The 16790-nt window shown below is 43.0% G+C and overlaps 1 protein-coding gene and 1 long non-coding RNA gene across 2 annotated transcripts; both read left to right on the top strand.

The window, feature by feature from the left end:
- The first annotated feature begins 333 nt into the window (after positions 1-333).
- On the top strand, positions 334-3214 carry LOC133215672 (uncharacterized). The gene is made up of 2 exons (XR_009726452.1): positions 334-914; positions 1837-3214. It is a non-coding gene; the product is annotated as an uncharacterized LOC133215672 (long non-coding RNA).
- A 4598-nt stretch (positions 3215-7812) lies between these two features.
- On the top strand, positions 7813-16548 carry LOC133215667 (histone RNA hairpin-binding protein-like). Its single transcript, XM_061359796.1, has 8 exons — positions 7813-8191; positions 8571-8702; positions 11329-11433; positions 11967-12026; positions 12566-12697; positions 13276-13425; positions 14441-14522; positions 15586-16548. The coding sequence occupies exons 1-8, from the start codon at positions 7956-7958 to the stop codon at positions 15700-15702; spliced, it is 1014 nt and encodes a 337-aa protein (XP_061215780.1). The 5' UTR covers positions 7813-7955; the 3' UTR covers positions 15703-16548.
- Positions 16549-16790: the final 242 nt, after the last annotated feature.

Raw genomic sequence — 16790 nt, 5'->3', positions numbered from 1 at the left:
CTGGTTCAGTAGCTCATATGCAATATCATTCTATGGAATCCAGCTGTTCAGTTCAAGCAGATCAGTTTCTCTGTTTATTCATGTATTAGTATTTTATCCCATTCTCTTGTATTTAATGCATCACCTTAATTGAAAGATCTAATACTTCAGATTTGGTAAACTGAAATATTTACCTGTTCAGCCAGAAAAAAAAATGTGTTTTATCACCCAAATGCAACGCACCAGGTTGAGATATTTCAGTAACAGATTTTCTGCCTTTTAATATTTTTATCATGAAGTCACTACTGTGCATTTGCAGCTGTAGATTTAAATGAAAATTTTCTCTTGGACCTTAGATTCCTGTATGGATTCCTAGGATGGGTGTTAATCTTGAGTCAAGCAGCTTTTATTGGCAGGTAGCATTTTGTGTAATTTGATTGCATTAAATGTAGATCAAAGACAGGCTCTGAAGCATTATGGACTTGGATATAAATGTCTGTTTAACAGAGATCTTGGAATATTTTTACATTACAAAACTCATTAAGAATATAGCATGCAATTAGTTTTACACTATAGATTTTTGATTTCTAGCAATTAGAGGGAAAAGCAGAGCCTTTAAATCGTGCAGATGGCATTTTTCTATTGACTTTATTGATATTTTAAATTTAAACTCTTTGAGCATGAATAAGACTTCTTGGGAATTCATTTTCCTAAAGTGCTAATTCAGTATTTGAACTATCTAGTCTCTCTTTGTATATAGAAGTATCGAAGAAGGACTTTCTCCTGTGATGGAAAATGATTTGAAGGATAGGGATGTAGTCTGAGGTGAGCTGATCAAGTCTTGGAAAACTGGTGCAGTCGCATATGGTCTGCACTGAAAGAAGAAGAGATTTACAGTCAGCATATGTGCAATCAACATAAGGCAAAATGTGCAGGTAAAGGAAGCATTTCTCTACACATTACAGTTAGGAGAGCCTTTCTGATCTTCTGGCTAGTTGATGTGTAGGTGCTTTGCAGTTGTTTTCATTGTAAATAAGGCTCTGTTAAGGAGTGTATGTATTTGGTGGGTTCATAATCACTTATTTGAATTTAAAATAGGTCTTTGTGACATGTAAAATGTAAAGTAATGTTAAGTGACTTACGTAGCCTCTCTGTAGAGCAGCACATTGGTTTCCTGGGATGCAAAGATCAATATTTAGAGAGATGCTGCCTTTAACCGTGGTTTTTGGATGCGATGAGCTCTAACTCTCAGATGGCAGAAACTTCATGTTCATGCGTGGAAGGTGAATATTGCTTGAAAACCAGATAGTGGGTATGTGGTAGAACTCCACGCTACCTGCCTTTTTGCTAGAATAGAATTTCTATCTAAAGCAGGAAAAATCAGTGTGGCTGGTTTAAAGCCCAATTAAATGTCCATAAGTTTTAATATATCTGGCTGCTTTTTAAAAGAAAAAACCTTAGTCAGTAGGACACTTAAGATATAGCAAGAATATGTTAATTAGAATTGAGAGAAAAATGTGTATTATGAATTAATAATGATGTGAAAATGATGTGAGGGGTTGGGAAGGATAGGCTCGCTTGCTTCATCTTTGCTTTGATAGATACTTTAGGACTGTAGGGTATGTAGTACTCTGTGTTTCCAATGACTTATGTTCTCAAAATGTCCGTTCTATCTGTAACACTTTCTTTAATATGGGCAGTATGGCTTTTTCTTTCATACAATGCTTTAAGCTCACCATATGCAGTGCTCTGTTCCAGACTATAACTCTATAACTTAAAAGTGTTGTTAATGACTAGGCAATTTATGATTCTGATATATAGTACTTATAAACCACTGTTATCTATCTTTTTGTTTAGGTTTTTCAAGATCCTTAAGGATAGATTATACTTCTTCTGCAACCTCTGCCTCAAGTGTAAAACTTCTGATTTCATTAAGCCTGTGCTACAATGATGGTGGATGTTCCTTAAAGCTTTTGTGAGAATGTTTCTGCTGTACCTGCGTTGGCAGATGACGTGCATCATATTGTAAAGGCTGCTTCGATTGATGGATCCTGCTGTTGCTCTTTGGAGATCATGCTACTTATAGTGCGCTGGTGTTACGCTGGTGAACTGGTCCAATGTCAAGTTAAACTGAAGAATGTCACCCCTTAAACCAAGGAGTTCAAACCCTGTTTCCTCTACTGGACCAGAATTGTACATCCAAGCTGAAGAACTGTTTCAAAAGAATGTAGATAATTTCAACCTTTTTCCAGCTGTTAAAGACAATCTGTTCTTAGCTTTTGGATTGGGTGATCCTCTGTTTGGCTTATTTACCGTTCTCTGACATAAGATATGTTAAGTTAGAATTTGCCTATGCTAGTGAGAGAAGAGAAAGGAAAGGCAGATGATTTATCAAAATCGGATCCTTCTCTTCAAGGGGTATGAGTGACTGAACAGCAACACAGTCTAAATACCTGGGATTGTTTTTGTGTGTGTTGCAGCCTAATGCTAAGAGCCGATCTACTGCTAAGTGTATAAGAGAATGAGTTCAGTGCCTGTTGTTCCTAGAGGAACTGGAGGTGAGCAGCAGTACTTGCAGGTTTAGAGCTGCTCTTATCCAGACTAAGGATTGTGATGGTGTTGACAGAGGTTCTACTTTGTTTTATTCTCCTAGCACTGTGCTCATTGAGGGCTGTGCCTATAATGGCATTCAGACCGGCTTCATATGCCAGTTACAAGAATGTTTTACAGTCCTTGTGGCGTGGCATTTTATGTAGCATGTACTGGGACACAAATGTGTTAGACCTGGGAATTGGCTCTTTGCAGGAGTTTGGTTGGCTTTTCACAGGGCCACTGCAGAGCTATGGCAGTGCCAGGGATGTCACACAGCAGCCTTGCTCTGGGGCTGGCAGTGTACCCAAGGCCCTAAAGCCCATTGTGCTACTTGATGTGGAACTAAGCTGCTTCCCCAAAACTACTCCCAGTTCATTCCAAAACATTATTTCCAGGCTGCTTGGGCATGGGGTTCAGTAGTGTCCCAGCACAAGGGGGGCTCAGCTGCACACCACAGAGCATGGGGTGTGTGTATACAAGGAACACACCTGTACAGCACTTTTTAAAGAAGTAATATTTAGCACCTTCTTGCTCCAGTGTGCATGCTCTCATGTGATTTATGATGACTGTAAATAAGGGAATGGTACGGTTTGGCATTTTTGTCTTTATGCAGAAGAATTAAAGACTTTAAAAATTCCTGTTACTCTGCTTTTGCTGTTACATTGAGTTCCATTATAAAAGGAATATGTGGGTTCAGGAGTCCTCTTTGTGTGAGGGTGTTTTGTTTATTTGGGGTTGGTTTTTAGCCCTTGCCAAAACGGGGAAGGAGGATGCTTCAGAGATTAAGTCAGACTTTTAAAGGGAGTTCACACCTTGGTTTGTACCCAACCCCTCAGTTTGTATTTTGGTATCTTGTCATGAAGTTATATTTGGTGCATTGTAACCTAGTGGAAGGGAGCAGCTGAAGCCATAGTGTTCATTCTGCCATGAGGAAGATGTCTTCCTCAAGAGTATGGAGCAGTTGGGTGACAGTAGTAGGCTGTCGTGAAATAGTTAAGCTCAGTTTAAATATGAGAGCCCTTAAGGTTTTGCCTATTGTGGGTGGAGCCTGAAGTGGATTTATGGACAAATCCATAGGATTTATTCAGCAGTCCTTAAGAGATCTTGTGTTTTTTGGTTGAAGATACTTAAACTAGAAACAGGATAACCAGTCTGCCTTTGGCAGTTAAACTTGCAGTTAAATGGTGGCAGCTTTACTCTTTAATCTAGGTTCTGTACACTTGGACAAGCTATGGTAGCAAAAGCAGAGGAGTGAAACTGGGCAGATGAGGTTTGAGGTCTGCTGAAATCATTTCATGCTGTAGATGTAGAGCCATCATCACATCTAATTTGTAGCAGTAACCACATCAGTCTCAACAGAGCAGTTAAAACTGGAATGCAGTCCCTCCACTTGCTTATCTATCCAAGGCAATTTGAGATGAGCTTACAACAGGTAAGCAAAGCTGAAGTCTGTCACTCTGCCCCCAGCTTGGTTTTGATAGCCTTACATCAATGTTACCTATTGTCCTGGGTTCAGCTGTAGCAGTCATTTTTCTCCTTGGTAGCTGGTGCAGTGCTGTGTTTTTGACTTTCAGCCTGGGAACAGAGCTGATAACCCCAATGTTTTTAGTTGTTGCTAAGTCATGTTTACTCTGACCAAGGACTTTCTGAGTCTCATGCTCTGCCAGGGAGGGGAAGCCGGGAGGAAGCAGAGACAGGACACCTGACCCAAACTGACCAAAGAGGTATTCCATACCACAGCATGTCATGCCCGCTATATAAACTGGGGGCAGTTACCCGAAAGGGCGCGTTCTCTGCGCAGTCGGGCTGGGTTTCGATGGGTGGTGAGCGGTTGTATTCTCTTCCTTTGTTATTTCCCTTACCATTATTATAATTGGTGGCAGCAGTGGTTTATGTTATACCTTAGTTACTGGACTGTTCTTATCTCAACCTGTGGGAGTTACATTCTTTTGATTCTCTGTCCCTCCAGGAGCAGGTGGGGGGGAAGCAAGGGGGGAGTAAACTGCATGGTTCTGATTTACAGCCTGGGCTTAAACCACGATACTCGTTTTAATTAAATCTACTTTGCATAAACCTGTGCTCAGTTCGTAATTAAGCTGAAATGCGCTCTGAACTTCATCAGCCAGCTTGAAATTTCTTCCATGTATCTTCTGTTGGCATGCTTGTGCTGGGAGAATCTCCTCACAGGTGACATGCTATCTGTGCTTGTAAGAACAGTCGTTCCCTAGCAATTCTGGAATGACATTTGCTATGTGTACTTTGTTCTGGTTTTAAAGCTGCTCTTTGGGGGTCACAGTGATGAGGGTATCTCCCTCCTCCCCTTAAAATTCCCACTGTGAAGTGTTTTTGAAGGGTTCTCTTCGCTGACAAGGATGGCAAGGTGGAAGGCAGCTGGAATCCCTAGGATGTGTTTACAGTGGATAGTTCTGGATTAACTGAATTTTACCTGTAAGTAGCAATATGCTAAGAGTACTGTGTGATGCGCATGCTGGAGTTGTCCTTTCTCTGGCTTGCTTGGATGTGTTTGGGTTAAACATGCTGTTAAGTCAGTTTATCTGCAAGCAAGGCTGGAGGAAAGGGAGTTCCTACGTGTTTTGAGCCTACATTGTGCTTCCAGCATGTCCTTGGTGCAGCAACACAGTTCTGTTTTCCATAGCAGTGTGTGGGAAAGGATTGGTGCTAGCATAGCAAACATCCCTGCTGGAGCATGGGTGTTTATGCAGATGCCACACAGAAGGTGTGAGAGTTTGTACAGTTACAGGCAAAGGGAATCAAATGCCCAAGATAATTTCTTACACTACCATTTTCAGATCTCAGTGTTTCACTGTGCATAGAGCCAGCGACTGTTACCACCCAGAGACAGCGGTTTTGGAGATACCCTACTAGAGAGCTCTCGGGGGCAAAAACTGCAGGAAAACACCATTTCCAAACACATATTTACTAGGAGTCTTTGAGATGCACATACATAACGTGAATGCAGATGCAATTTGTAGAAGTGAAACATTTCAGTGGGGGGAAAAAGTGTAAAACTATTAAAAAGTTGAGGAAAAAGTAATGAAAAACAATAGACAGTAAACCAGCTGGTGAGACCCCACTAGTGCTCAAATGCTGAAGCCATTGCAAACCATTGTTGGAACATTTCCCAAGGCAGGCTGGCAGGGAGCAGTCTGATAATGGCTTCTTTATCTTGTGCCTTTTCAGAACAAAGTGTGTATTTCTCTCACTTTTAACACGACAATGTGCAATGAGCTTTGTGAATTCACCATGAAGAGGATCTCCGACACATCTGAGTGATCCTGAGCCTCACTGAGCAGCAGGTGCTTCCTCTTGACCTTCAAGACCAGATGTGTAACACTGCAGTGATCTCTGGTAGGAGAAAACTCAGGTTTTACTGAGCTGATCTGGCACCCTCATCTGCCGCCTTACCCTTGCTCTCATGCCCAGAGTTAAACACAGCTGTAGATACTGTGCTGTATGGTTTTGTACTGTCTTGAATAAAGCCCCCTTCTATATCTGCAAACTGAAAAGGGGTTAAGAAGGACTAGTTATTTGCCACATTTCAGGTGAAATGTTCCTATAGGCTGTTCTGTTCAATGCTCAAGATTAATCAGGAAATGGGAAGAAGTTCCTGGAACTGCTCAAGATCTGAGTCTAGAGACCTGGAGTTAATGGGAGCATGTGATGAAGAGAGGCAGAAATACTAAAATGCATTGCATACTGGAGTGTGCAGCAACACTAGTTTCAGCTACAGTTATGCTGTACAGGCAATTCATTCTTCCTAGTGCACAAAGGTTTGTACTGCCACCCACCCTGCTTGGTGCTTCTCTTCTTTCTGTGCAGCTTGTGGACAACAGGAGCTCTGAATCTGTGTAAATTATGACCAGAAACACAAGCCAAAGTAGCAGGCATCTTTCATTTCTATAACTGATTACATGGCAGTTGTGAAACCATGCTCCATTTCACCAGCAGAGATGCAAATTCTCCTTTTCAGCATCTACTTCAACCTTGCGACGCAGGAAGTATCTTCATAAAATCAAATGAAAACAAGTGCCACCTGTAAATGGCACTTCTCACTAGTGGGCTTTCGTAGTTGCTTTTGTCAGAAAATACCTGCTGCTCAGAAAATACCCAACACCACTTTTGTTTGCTACTTCTGCCATTCATTCAATACATTTCATTGCCAATCTTGCAAGTGTTATGCAAATAGAGCCTCTCAGAGGCTCTATTTGAGTAACAGTAATATATATAACAAAAAATATATAATATATACAATAAATATATATACAATAAATATATATATAATATATAACAAAATAATGACAATTAGCTTCACTTCACGTTTGTGTCAAAACTGCTTCCACAGCGTAAAAGAAGATGGGGTCGTGGTCATAGGAGAATCCCATCTGCAGAGAACAGAAGGCCCAATATGCAGCAGACAGAACCCACTTCCTAGGAAGTCTGCTGCCTCCCTTGGGGCCCAGGTTAAAGATGTGAGGAGAAAGTTTCTTATCCCTGGTACAGCCCTCAGATTACCATCCAGTATTGACTTTTTAGGGGGGGTAGTGATGAAGTTAGAAGTCAAGAGAGGCTTCTCTGAGGTCTGTGTCAGTCTTTTCTCCCATGTAACAAGTGATAAGACAAGAGGAAATGACCAAGTTGTGCCAGGGAAGATTAAGACTGGATACTAGGAAAAATATATCTATTGAAAAGGTTGTCAAGCACCGGACCAGGCTGCCCAGGGAAGCATCACTGCCCCTGGAGGTACTTAAAAGACAGGTAGATGTGACACTAGGGGACACAGTTTAGTGGTGGACATGCAGTGTTGGGTTAACGGTTGGATTTATGGTTTTAAAGATCTTTTTCAACCTAAATGATTCTGTGATTCTGAGTCCGGAAGGATAAAACGCTGCTCAGCCGTACATGCCTCAGGTGTCCCGCTGGTCCAGGTGCGTGCTCTACCGCAGGAGTTAGGCTGTTCCCAAATGACCGATGTAAAACCCGGCGCACACCGCATCTCTCACACGGGCAGGATCTCTCTGCGCAAGCGCCACGCGTGTGCGGTAACAAACCCCGCTAATTAAAGCACCGCCGCCTTCCCGCCCCCCGACAGCGCGCCAAAACCGCGCGCCACCGCGCTTGAGTCTCCCGCCAACACGCCCCGTGGAGGGGCGGGGCCGGGAGGGGGAGCGGGCTAAACCATTGCACCCCCGGGGGAGGGAGAGTATGGGAGGTGATTTTGGGGCTGTCTATGAGGGAGCGCTGCGGCTGGCAGCGTGTTCGCTTCATGCCCGGCAGCGGGCTCTGCTCGGCGGGGTTATGAGGGGAGAGGATTCCGGTTGGCGGCTTCGCTTTCCCCTTCTTCACCCCCCCGCATACCTGTCCTAATGGAGAGTCCGGCGCAAGTTCCCCTCAGGGAGGCGGGGCGAGCGGCGTCAGTCAGCGCCGGCGGGAGATGCGAAGGGGCTGAGCGGGAAGGAAAGCCGCCGTACCTCACCGCTTCTCCCTTCCGTGCAGCCCGCTGCGGCATTCTCGCTGCCCGCCTCTCCCCCGCAGCCCTCCCGGAGACACCCGGCGCCATGTCCTTCCGCCAGAGGAGCCCGCACGGCAGCACCACGAGCAGGTAGGACCGCTGTGCCCCAGGAGCAGCGGTACCGGTGGTACCTCAGGCGGTGTGGGGGGGGAGCGGATGGGAGCGGCGGCCCGTGCGCACCTTTGCGTGGCCTCCCCGCTCCCGGTGCGGCCGTTGAGCGGTGTCCGCCATGTTGTGCCCCTTGGGGAGGTGCGGGCCCGCCTGAGAGGAGCGGGGTGAGGTTCCCTTGTCTGTAATGGAGGGTGGCGTTAACAGCGAGGGCTCCTTCCGTGTGGGACCGCTGCGGGCCGCAGCCGCTGGTGTTTGTGGAAGTAAAGGCAGGTAAACTGCGCTGTCTGCCCGCGGCGGTGCTTCAAGGAGGGTGATAAAGCGACCTGGTGTGCTCACCTCTTGGCTTGTCCGCTTGCAGCCCGCAGCCCCCGCCTCGCTGGTCCCAGGGAAGGAAACGTGGCGCCGATGGGAAGCGGAGAAAGCAGCACGAACCCGAGTCATCCGTCTTCGATGAAAGCAAATGCGGGGGTTCTGACGGCAGGCTGGACAGGTAAGGCATAGGAGCGCCTTTGTTCATCGAGAGCTGCTGAGCTGACCGTTGTACTTGGGTTTGCAGTCCCTGTCTATAAAAATCACTTGCCGACCATAAATAGCTGGTCTTCAAGGAGGGAAAAGGATCCAGTGCTTGGAGCTCCTTAACCTTTTTTCATTCTTAGGTCCTGAGTTACATTCTTTGTTGTTTTCTGACCTATTTCATGTTTGCTTATAGTCATTTATCACTAAGCAGTAACTGCAGAAGCCCATTATACGTGTTTGTGGATATAGACGGTGCATACTGTTGTGGCAAAATCAAAGGAGATGGCAAATTAAATATTTAAGTATTAAAAGTCATCTCTTCATGTTTCCGAATGGGGCACGGACTGCCTTGGGTAGTTGTGTTTAAAGTGTCTGAAGCCCATGTGTGGTGTGCTCTGCCCCCAAGGTCACTCACTCTGCTCATAGTGCTGCTTCCTGCTTCTTTGTTTTCCAGCACAGATGAGCTTCAGTTTAGGGAAAGGATCCTACTTCGTATCACTGTCTACATCTGAGCTATTCCTGCCACAGTCCCCTTAGTCCCTTTTATCAGTGCATGGGAGCTGTGGCTGCCACCCAGTTGATGGCATCTAGATTTCTAATCTAAAATAAGATGTTTAACTACAACTACCGATTTTTCTGTGCTGATAGTAAGCAGGGAAGACATTGGCCGATAGCTCAAATGATGATATCCAGCATAAATGAAATCAATTTCAGAAAGTGTGCTTGAATAGGAATACAAGGAAGAAACTTTACAGGCTACTTCATCGGATTCAACCTAAATAAGCAATGCTTTTGAGTGTCTCTCAGTGTTGAACTGACCGGGTGTACTCCCTGGTTTAGTTTGGACTCGCCTCTGATTGAAGTTGTTCTCTTCCTGTGCTGAAGCTACTCATTGCTTATGGCAATTCAACATTGTCAAAATAAGGTTTTTAAAATGGAAAGGGGGTCAGGTTTGGAGGCTGGATCATACAACAGACTGGTGGTGCTTATAGCCTTGCTTTTCTGCCCGCTTGGCAGGGTTTGAGAACCCTCTGCAGTCCCAGCACAGCACCAGAGGTTCTCACCAAGTGTTAAATGGCACATGGGGATGAGAGTCTTGAGAAAGACAGCTGAGGTCAGTATGTCTGGCACCAGAGCAAATTTAGTCAAGAGAAAAAGCTGTAGACCCTCTCATGTGCTCCCATGTGCATAGAATTATAGAATAGTTAGGGTTGGAAAAGACCTTAAGATCATCCAGTTCCAACTCCTCTGCCATGGGCAGGGACACCTCACACTAAACCATGGCACCCAAGGCCTCGTCCAACCTGGCCTTGAACACTGCCGGGGATGGAGCATTCACAGCCTCCCTGGGCAACCCATTCCAGTGCCTCACCACCCTAACAGGAAAGAACTTCTTCCTTATATCCAGTGTAAACTTCCCCTGTTTAAGTTTGAACCCATTACCCCTTGTCCTATCACTACAGTCCCTAATGAAGAGTCAAGTATAGAAAGGGGTGATAAGGTGTTGAAGAAAGTGCTGAGGTGGTGGGACTGACCTATCACTTCTGGGTTATCCCATCATCATGGGAGAGCAATAGTTGAATGTGGCCGTCATTTTCTGCAGTTGGACATCAACATCAGGAAATGCTAAACATCCTTGGGGGATGACCAAATGCTTGCAGAGGGACCTGGAACAGGTTGCCCAAAGAAGTGGTAAATGCTCCATCCCTGACAGTGCTCAAGGCCAGGCTGGACAGTGCTCGGAGCAACCTGCTCTAGTGGAAGGTGTCCCTGCCCATGGCGGGGTATTGGAACTGGATGATCTTAAGGTCCTTTCCAACCCTGACCATTCTCTGATTTGCTCTGGACTTCTTTTTTTTCTGAGCTGATAACTGGGTTTCATCTAAATAGAACTCTCAGTTTGAATTTAACAGAAACTTGTAACTAGTGTAAGCTGGTTTCTGAGCTGGAAGCAGGGCATTGGGACTAGTTATAGCACAGGTTAATCTAATTCCCTGACTTCAAGGGACATCTTTGCACAGAATCCTGGTAAGCCTGCAAAGCCTTTCCAGATGTACTGGTCTGGGGTTTGTATTTTAGCGTAAGTGGTCATCAGAGGACAGAAACTGGAAAACACATGAAATAATCTGAATTTGGGCAACTGTTGATAGCTGGGAAGGGATATAAACTTATTCCCCTGCAACAGCCTGAATCTGCTTGTCATGTTAATGGGCTACAATGAAGTTGTTAAATACCGATTTGCAAAGTTATAGCAAATCTCAGTTTACTAGCTAAAATTGCCCTTTTTTGTGCCTTTGTGTTCTGTATTATATAGAGAGTTATGTGCTTGCAAGTGGAGAAACTCCTGGTGCTATCATGTAATTTTAATTAGTTGTAAAATTTAATTGTATTCTAACTTCTGTCTCATATGAAACTGCTTAATTTGAAGTGATGACGTTTTAATAGAACAATACAAGATTTTCACAGCCACTGTGAGTCCTGTAAATGAATACTTTAAATAACGATCAAGCTGTGAATGAGGGAGATGCTAGGCTGGGAAATACAATACGATAGAATTTTAATGTAGAAACTTTCTCCTTTTTTTCCCCTCTTCTTTCTAGTTTCACAACACCAGAAGGCCCTGGACCCCTTTCCCGGTGTGCAGACTGGGGAACCGCAGTGGAGGAAGATGAAATGAGGACCAATGTTAATAAAGAAATTGCAAGGTACCTATGGATGCTTAAGATGAAGTGAGGAAAGGAAGGGGAATGACAGTTGTCTTGTAGAATCTGTGTGGACTTTGATTTTTCAACTTGTCTATTGTGATAAAATCAGACCAACCTCAGCTTCTCATCTGCTGCATTGAGGTCAGCTTTGGCTTAAGTCCTGCAGGAATTACAGAGCAGCTCTCTGTAGGGTTGGTGTGTATAACTTAAATATCTCCCTTTCAGAGATATTTTCCTGAATCTCTTAGATTAGACTACTTTGAATGCCCTTTCAGTAATTACTGGAGGGGGTTTATGTCAATGCTGTAAAACAATTTTTAGTGAAAAGACTTAGAAACAGGAAGTCTGCAGAATTCTTATTTTAGGAAAAACTGAAACATCCATTCCACAGTAGAAAGATGTTTACAGTGTCTGGGTTGACTTCAAGACTGCTGCTTAGCTGAGAAGTAAAATCACCTGTGAGCTGTGACAGTGCAGCTTTACATGTTCTCTTTGTGTATGTATGTTCTTAATACTGCTTTGAACTCTTACAGATACAGAAGAAAACTCCTGATAAATGAATTTGCAAGAGAAAGGAAGTCCTCCTCAGGAAGGTAGGTTAAATCTGTAGCTTAGCTGAGGGGAATCCTGACAATAGGCCTGAACTTTCACATGTACCATGTGGCTTCTTAAAATGCTGAGTTTGAAATGGACCCTTCATCAAGAACTGTAGTGATAGGATAAGGGGTAACAGGTTCAGACTTCAACAGGGGAAGTGCAGGTTACATATATGGAAGAAGTTTTTTGCTGTAAGGGTGGTGAGACACTGGAACAGGCTGCCCAAAGCAGTGGTAAATGCTCCATCCCTGGCAGTGTTCAAGGCCAGGTTGGACAGAGCCTTGGGTGATATGGTTTAGTGTGGGGTGCCCCTGCCTGTGGCAGGGGAGTTGGAACTGAATGATCCTAAGGTCCTTCCTAACCCAAACCATTCTATGATTCTGTCTTCAGGCTGCTCTGACATTATAGTCCAGTAACATCTCAAGTACTCATTTGAGAAGCTTTAACATGTTTCTGTATAATCTTCTACACGTGGGTTGGTTTGTGCGTTGCTTGTTTTCTGCTAGTCCTAAATCAACAGTGTTTTTTTCTTTAGTTCTGATTCAAAGGAGTCCACTGTGACAGTAGAACTTGAAACAGATGAAGTGGTTTTGATGAGAAGACAAAAACAGATAAACTATGGAAAAAACACAATTGCATATGATAGATACATTAAAGAAGTTCCTAGGTGAGTTGCTGGGAAACTAAACATTCAATTGTAAGTCATACCTGTTCTTTGTAAGCATGTTAATGTACTGAATTTGGTATCTGAGACACATCAAAATAGGAGGCATCTACAAATTAACCTTTCTACTAACCATTAAGTCGCACTAATAATCAGATGAGATGCAGATATTTTTACTGCTCAGCACATGAGGGATGTCCCCTCACATTTCTCATGCTGCAGAAATGGAAGTGAAAGTTCTTTGTTGTGCTCCTCAACTAGAGGAAACGAAACTGCATTTTGCAGTCAGTTTTCTCATTAGTAAGCTAAAAGACAAAACGGACTATGGTTGCTCTGAATTTCAGAATGAGGTTTTCAGGCCTATGACTTTTCTGTTTGACTTCAAGATAGAAAAACTAAGACATTTGTATGGAGCTGACAATTTCAGTGCTGAAATTGCCTAATGTTTTCTCATTAATCATATTGGAATTTGCTGCATTGTAATGAGTTTGTAGAGCAGACTTCAGCCTTAATGCTTAAAGCTACATGTTATGTAGGTGTGTGCAAAACACTAATGAATTTCTCATGTCTAATCTGAATAGATGCCATCGTATACCAGGAGTCCATCCCAGAACTCCAAATAAGTTTAAGAAGTACAGCCGTAGGTCATGGGACCAGCAAATTAAGCTATGGAAAGTTGCGCTGCATTCCTGGGATCCACCTACTGAAGAGGGATGCGATCTGCAAGACATGTATGTACACAGTATTCAAGATACCTTTATAGAAATTAATAGATAAAATCTCATGTTAAAAAAGGAAAACAGAAACACGCATTTCACCCAGCATAGCCCTTTTTGAGACAAATCAGTGATTGCCGAAAGCTTTCATTAGTTACTTGTCCCCATTTAGTGCTGTTCGCTTCCTTCTCGGACAAAATATCTTCTGGACCTACCTGGTGGGACTAGACTTACCTAGTGTCCTTGCAAGGGTGTTCATATATATCCCTCACTTCTTTCATGTATGCCCACTGGGTGAAATTTGAGCTTGTTCTGCGGTGCTGTATAAAAGGAAATGCCACACCACTGGGGCAAGCTGACTCTTTCAGAGCAGTCAGGAGATTAATCTGTGGTAGAAGCAGTGCTGGAGAGCTCTTACAAACTTGACAGATCTCATGAATATTGAGCTTGTACCAGAGCAGCGTATGAGAACCTGCCTCCACACTTTCTCACTTGCTAGTTCAAGAACAGTGGTCTAAATTCTTGTTTCTTGAACAGAGAGGAGGAAAGTACTTGTAAATTCATCTTAAGGTACCACTAAACTGAAAGCATGGCCACAAAGTGTTCACAGTCCAAGCTTCTGTGGTATTCTAGTCTAGAAGATGTACAATAATACACCTAGTTACTTTTCTCTATAGGAAGCAATAAAGCTGATCAGGTAACATCCAAAATACAACTATGGGACATAATAAAGGGGACACAGATGTAACTAATTCATCAGGGCAGCATTTTTATGGTAATAAACTTCTGTTTTTCCATAACACTGATGCTGATCTCAAGACTTACAGTCAATTCACTTGGGCTGCATTGAGTTGACCTGTTATTCTGTTTGGCCTCTGCAGTTTGCCACCACTGTCCCTGTAATCTCTGTAGGGGTCTCTGCTCGTTTTGCCATGATTCCATCCTTTTTAGAATTGCACCTACAAAGTGCAACTTCCTACTGAAAAAAATGAATTTGTTTTAAGCTGTATTTGTCTTAATTATTTTACAGACGTCCTGTTGACCTTGGTGAGATGGAGACAGAATCTGTTGGAAGCAATTCTGAATCTCAAACAAGCTGTCAAGATAATGATGTAAGCATAGCTGTCATTTGCATAAATATTTGGTCTGGTACTTAGAATTCTGTCTTGGAGTAGCCTGAATACATGAGAAATTCCATAATATGCTGTGTTTAGGGGCTGTTTATAAAGCTGAGATCAGACCCTAAAGAAGCCTTCTGGTATCTAAGGGGCCCTACAAGAAATTTGAAGAGGGACTTTTTTGATGAAGGCATGTAGTGATAGGACAAGGAAGAATGGCTCTAAACTGAAGGAGGGTAGATTTAGATTAGATACAAGGAAGAAATTCTTCACTATGAGGGTGGTTAGACACTGGCACAGGGTGCCCAGAGGAACTGTGGCTGCCCCATCCCTGTCAGTGTTCCAGGCCAGGTTGGACAGGGCTTGGAGCAAGCTGCTCTAGTGGAAGGTGTCCCTGCCCATGGCAGGGGGTTGGAGCTGGATGAGTTTTGAGGTCCCTTCCAACCCAAAACAGTCTGGGATTGTGTGATAAGATTCAGACATTTTCCTAGCTGTAGCCACTGTGTCTGTAGTCTGAGTTTGGAGAGTTAGAACTGAAGTGACCATCTCAAATGACAAATCTCTCATTTTTCATAGAGTGCAAAAGCAACATTTATATGTTCAAAGCATGTCAGTTATGAATGTAACATACAGTGGAAATACTACTTTAGGTTGCAATGTCTGATGTTCAAGTAGGATGTCATTTTCTTGCCACGTTCAGGCTTTTTGAAGTAGGTTCCTTTTATAACAAGAAAGCATTTAGTACACCTGAGCAGTAACCTTCTAAAGCTCTAGTGTTTTTCTTATTGGACTTGTTTCTTTGAATTTGTATAATGTTTTAATGTATGCATATATAGAGCCTTAAAACATGAAAGGAGTCTTAGAATGTGGTCAAATGGGCAGAAGCCTTTGTTTAAATCTCTAACCTTAAAACTAGCCTTGGGGTTTTGTATGGCCTGTAAAGTGTTTGCTAGCCTGTTAGAGGGTGGTCTAAATGAATTACAGAAGTGAAACCAACTGTTGCATAACTAAACTGGTATTTAACTGCTAATTATTATTAACTGACTTTGTATTGCAGGATACCTGTTCTGGCACTCCCACCAAAGTTAGACACGTTGACTATCAAGCCGAAGGTGAATTTGACTTGGAATTGTGTTTGAGTGAACCACTTAAAGATTTCGATACTGTGAGTTAAACAGTCCCATGCAAAAAGTGTTTTAGATGAAGCTTCTTTGGCATTTAAGAGGTTTGCGTGGTTCAGAAGCTGTTGATAATAAGAAAGCTTAAGCAAAGTTGAAGATTGTTCTCTGAAGTTGTGGTGGGTTGATATATTCTCTGGGCCAAGCTTATGTAAAAATACAGTTATCTGTGTGGGGTTTTTAATGTCCTATTTATGTATATCAGATTTCTTTTTTATCAAACCTGTCAGTAGAAAACTAGCCAAAGGCAGTGCTTCCCTCAAGTAATTCTAAATAGTTCGGCAAGATCTTACTGATTCCCCCCAGTTGTGTCCATTATCTGATCAGAAACAATGTAGGGAGGTATTTTTGAGCATCTGTATGCTGCCTTGCTTTTCCATCTAGCTCTTCTACAACGATCTGACTTGAAGTAATACAAGCGGTACTTGAACCATACTGCAGATTAGTACCCCTGAACTCATCTCCTGCAGTTGTGTGCTGGAAGATTAACTGCCTTGCCTTTAACAACAACAAAAAAGATCCTTTATTTGCAAAAATGCTTCAAAAACAATTGAAAACTAAATACTCTCAAGAAACTGGAGGTCAAGGTGCTAAAGCCTGGGCAATAATGCTTTAAGAAGCAGTAGCCTGAATTTGAAACTTGTAAATAGTCAGGAGTCATTTATTAATACAGGCAAGGCAACAGTGCCTGGGGGAAGTGCTTGATTCTCTTAATTTTCGGATTTTAAATGTAAACCTGTTGTAAATGATCACACTGTACAGATTTTCTGCTGAAAGCAGTGAATGTTTCTATCACTTTTTTTGTATGGGATGTTGCTGGAAAATAAATGGAACTGAATTTACTCATGAGTCTTCATTTCCTACTAGTGATGTTCTGTGGATAACAAAATGCAGGAAAACGCTGAAAGTCATGGATCTGGGGCTGATAAGAGGCTAGGATGTGTGTGTGTGAGCACTTCAGTCCTATTCACTATGCAGGAGCTTTTGGTAAAGTCCCCTCACATGATTTTATCTCTAAAATGGAATTTATGGTGTTAGAACATGTGTTGGGCTCAGTGGAGACACACACTTTTCAACTCGAGTA

Source organism: Neopsephotus bourkii, unplaced genomic scaffold, assembly GCF_033783945.1.
Source record: "Neopsephotus bourkii isolate Nb327-2 ecotype Australia unplaced genomic scaffold, CSIRO-AGI_Nbou_v1 NB_994, whole genome shotgun sequence".
NCBI lineage: Eukaryota > Metazoa > Chordata > Aves > Psittaciformes > Psittacidae > Neopsephotus > Neopsephotus bourkii.
Note: the sequence above shows the minus strand (reverse complement) of the source record. Positions and strands in the feature narration are given on the sequence as shown.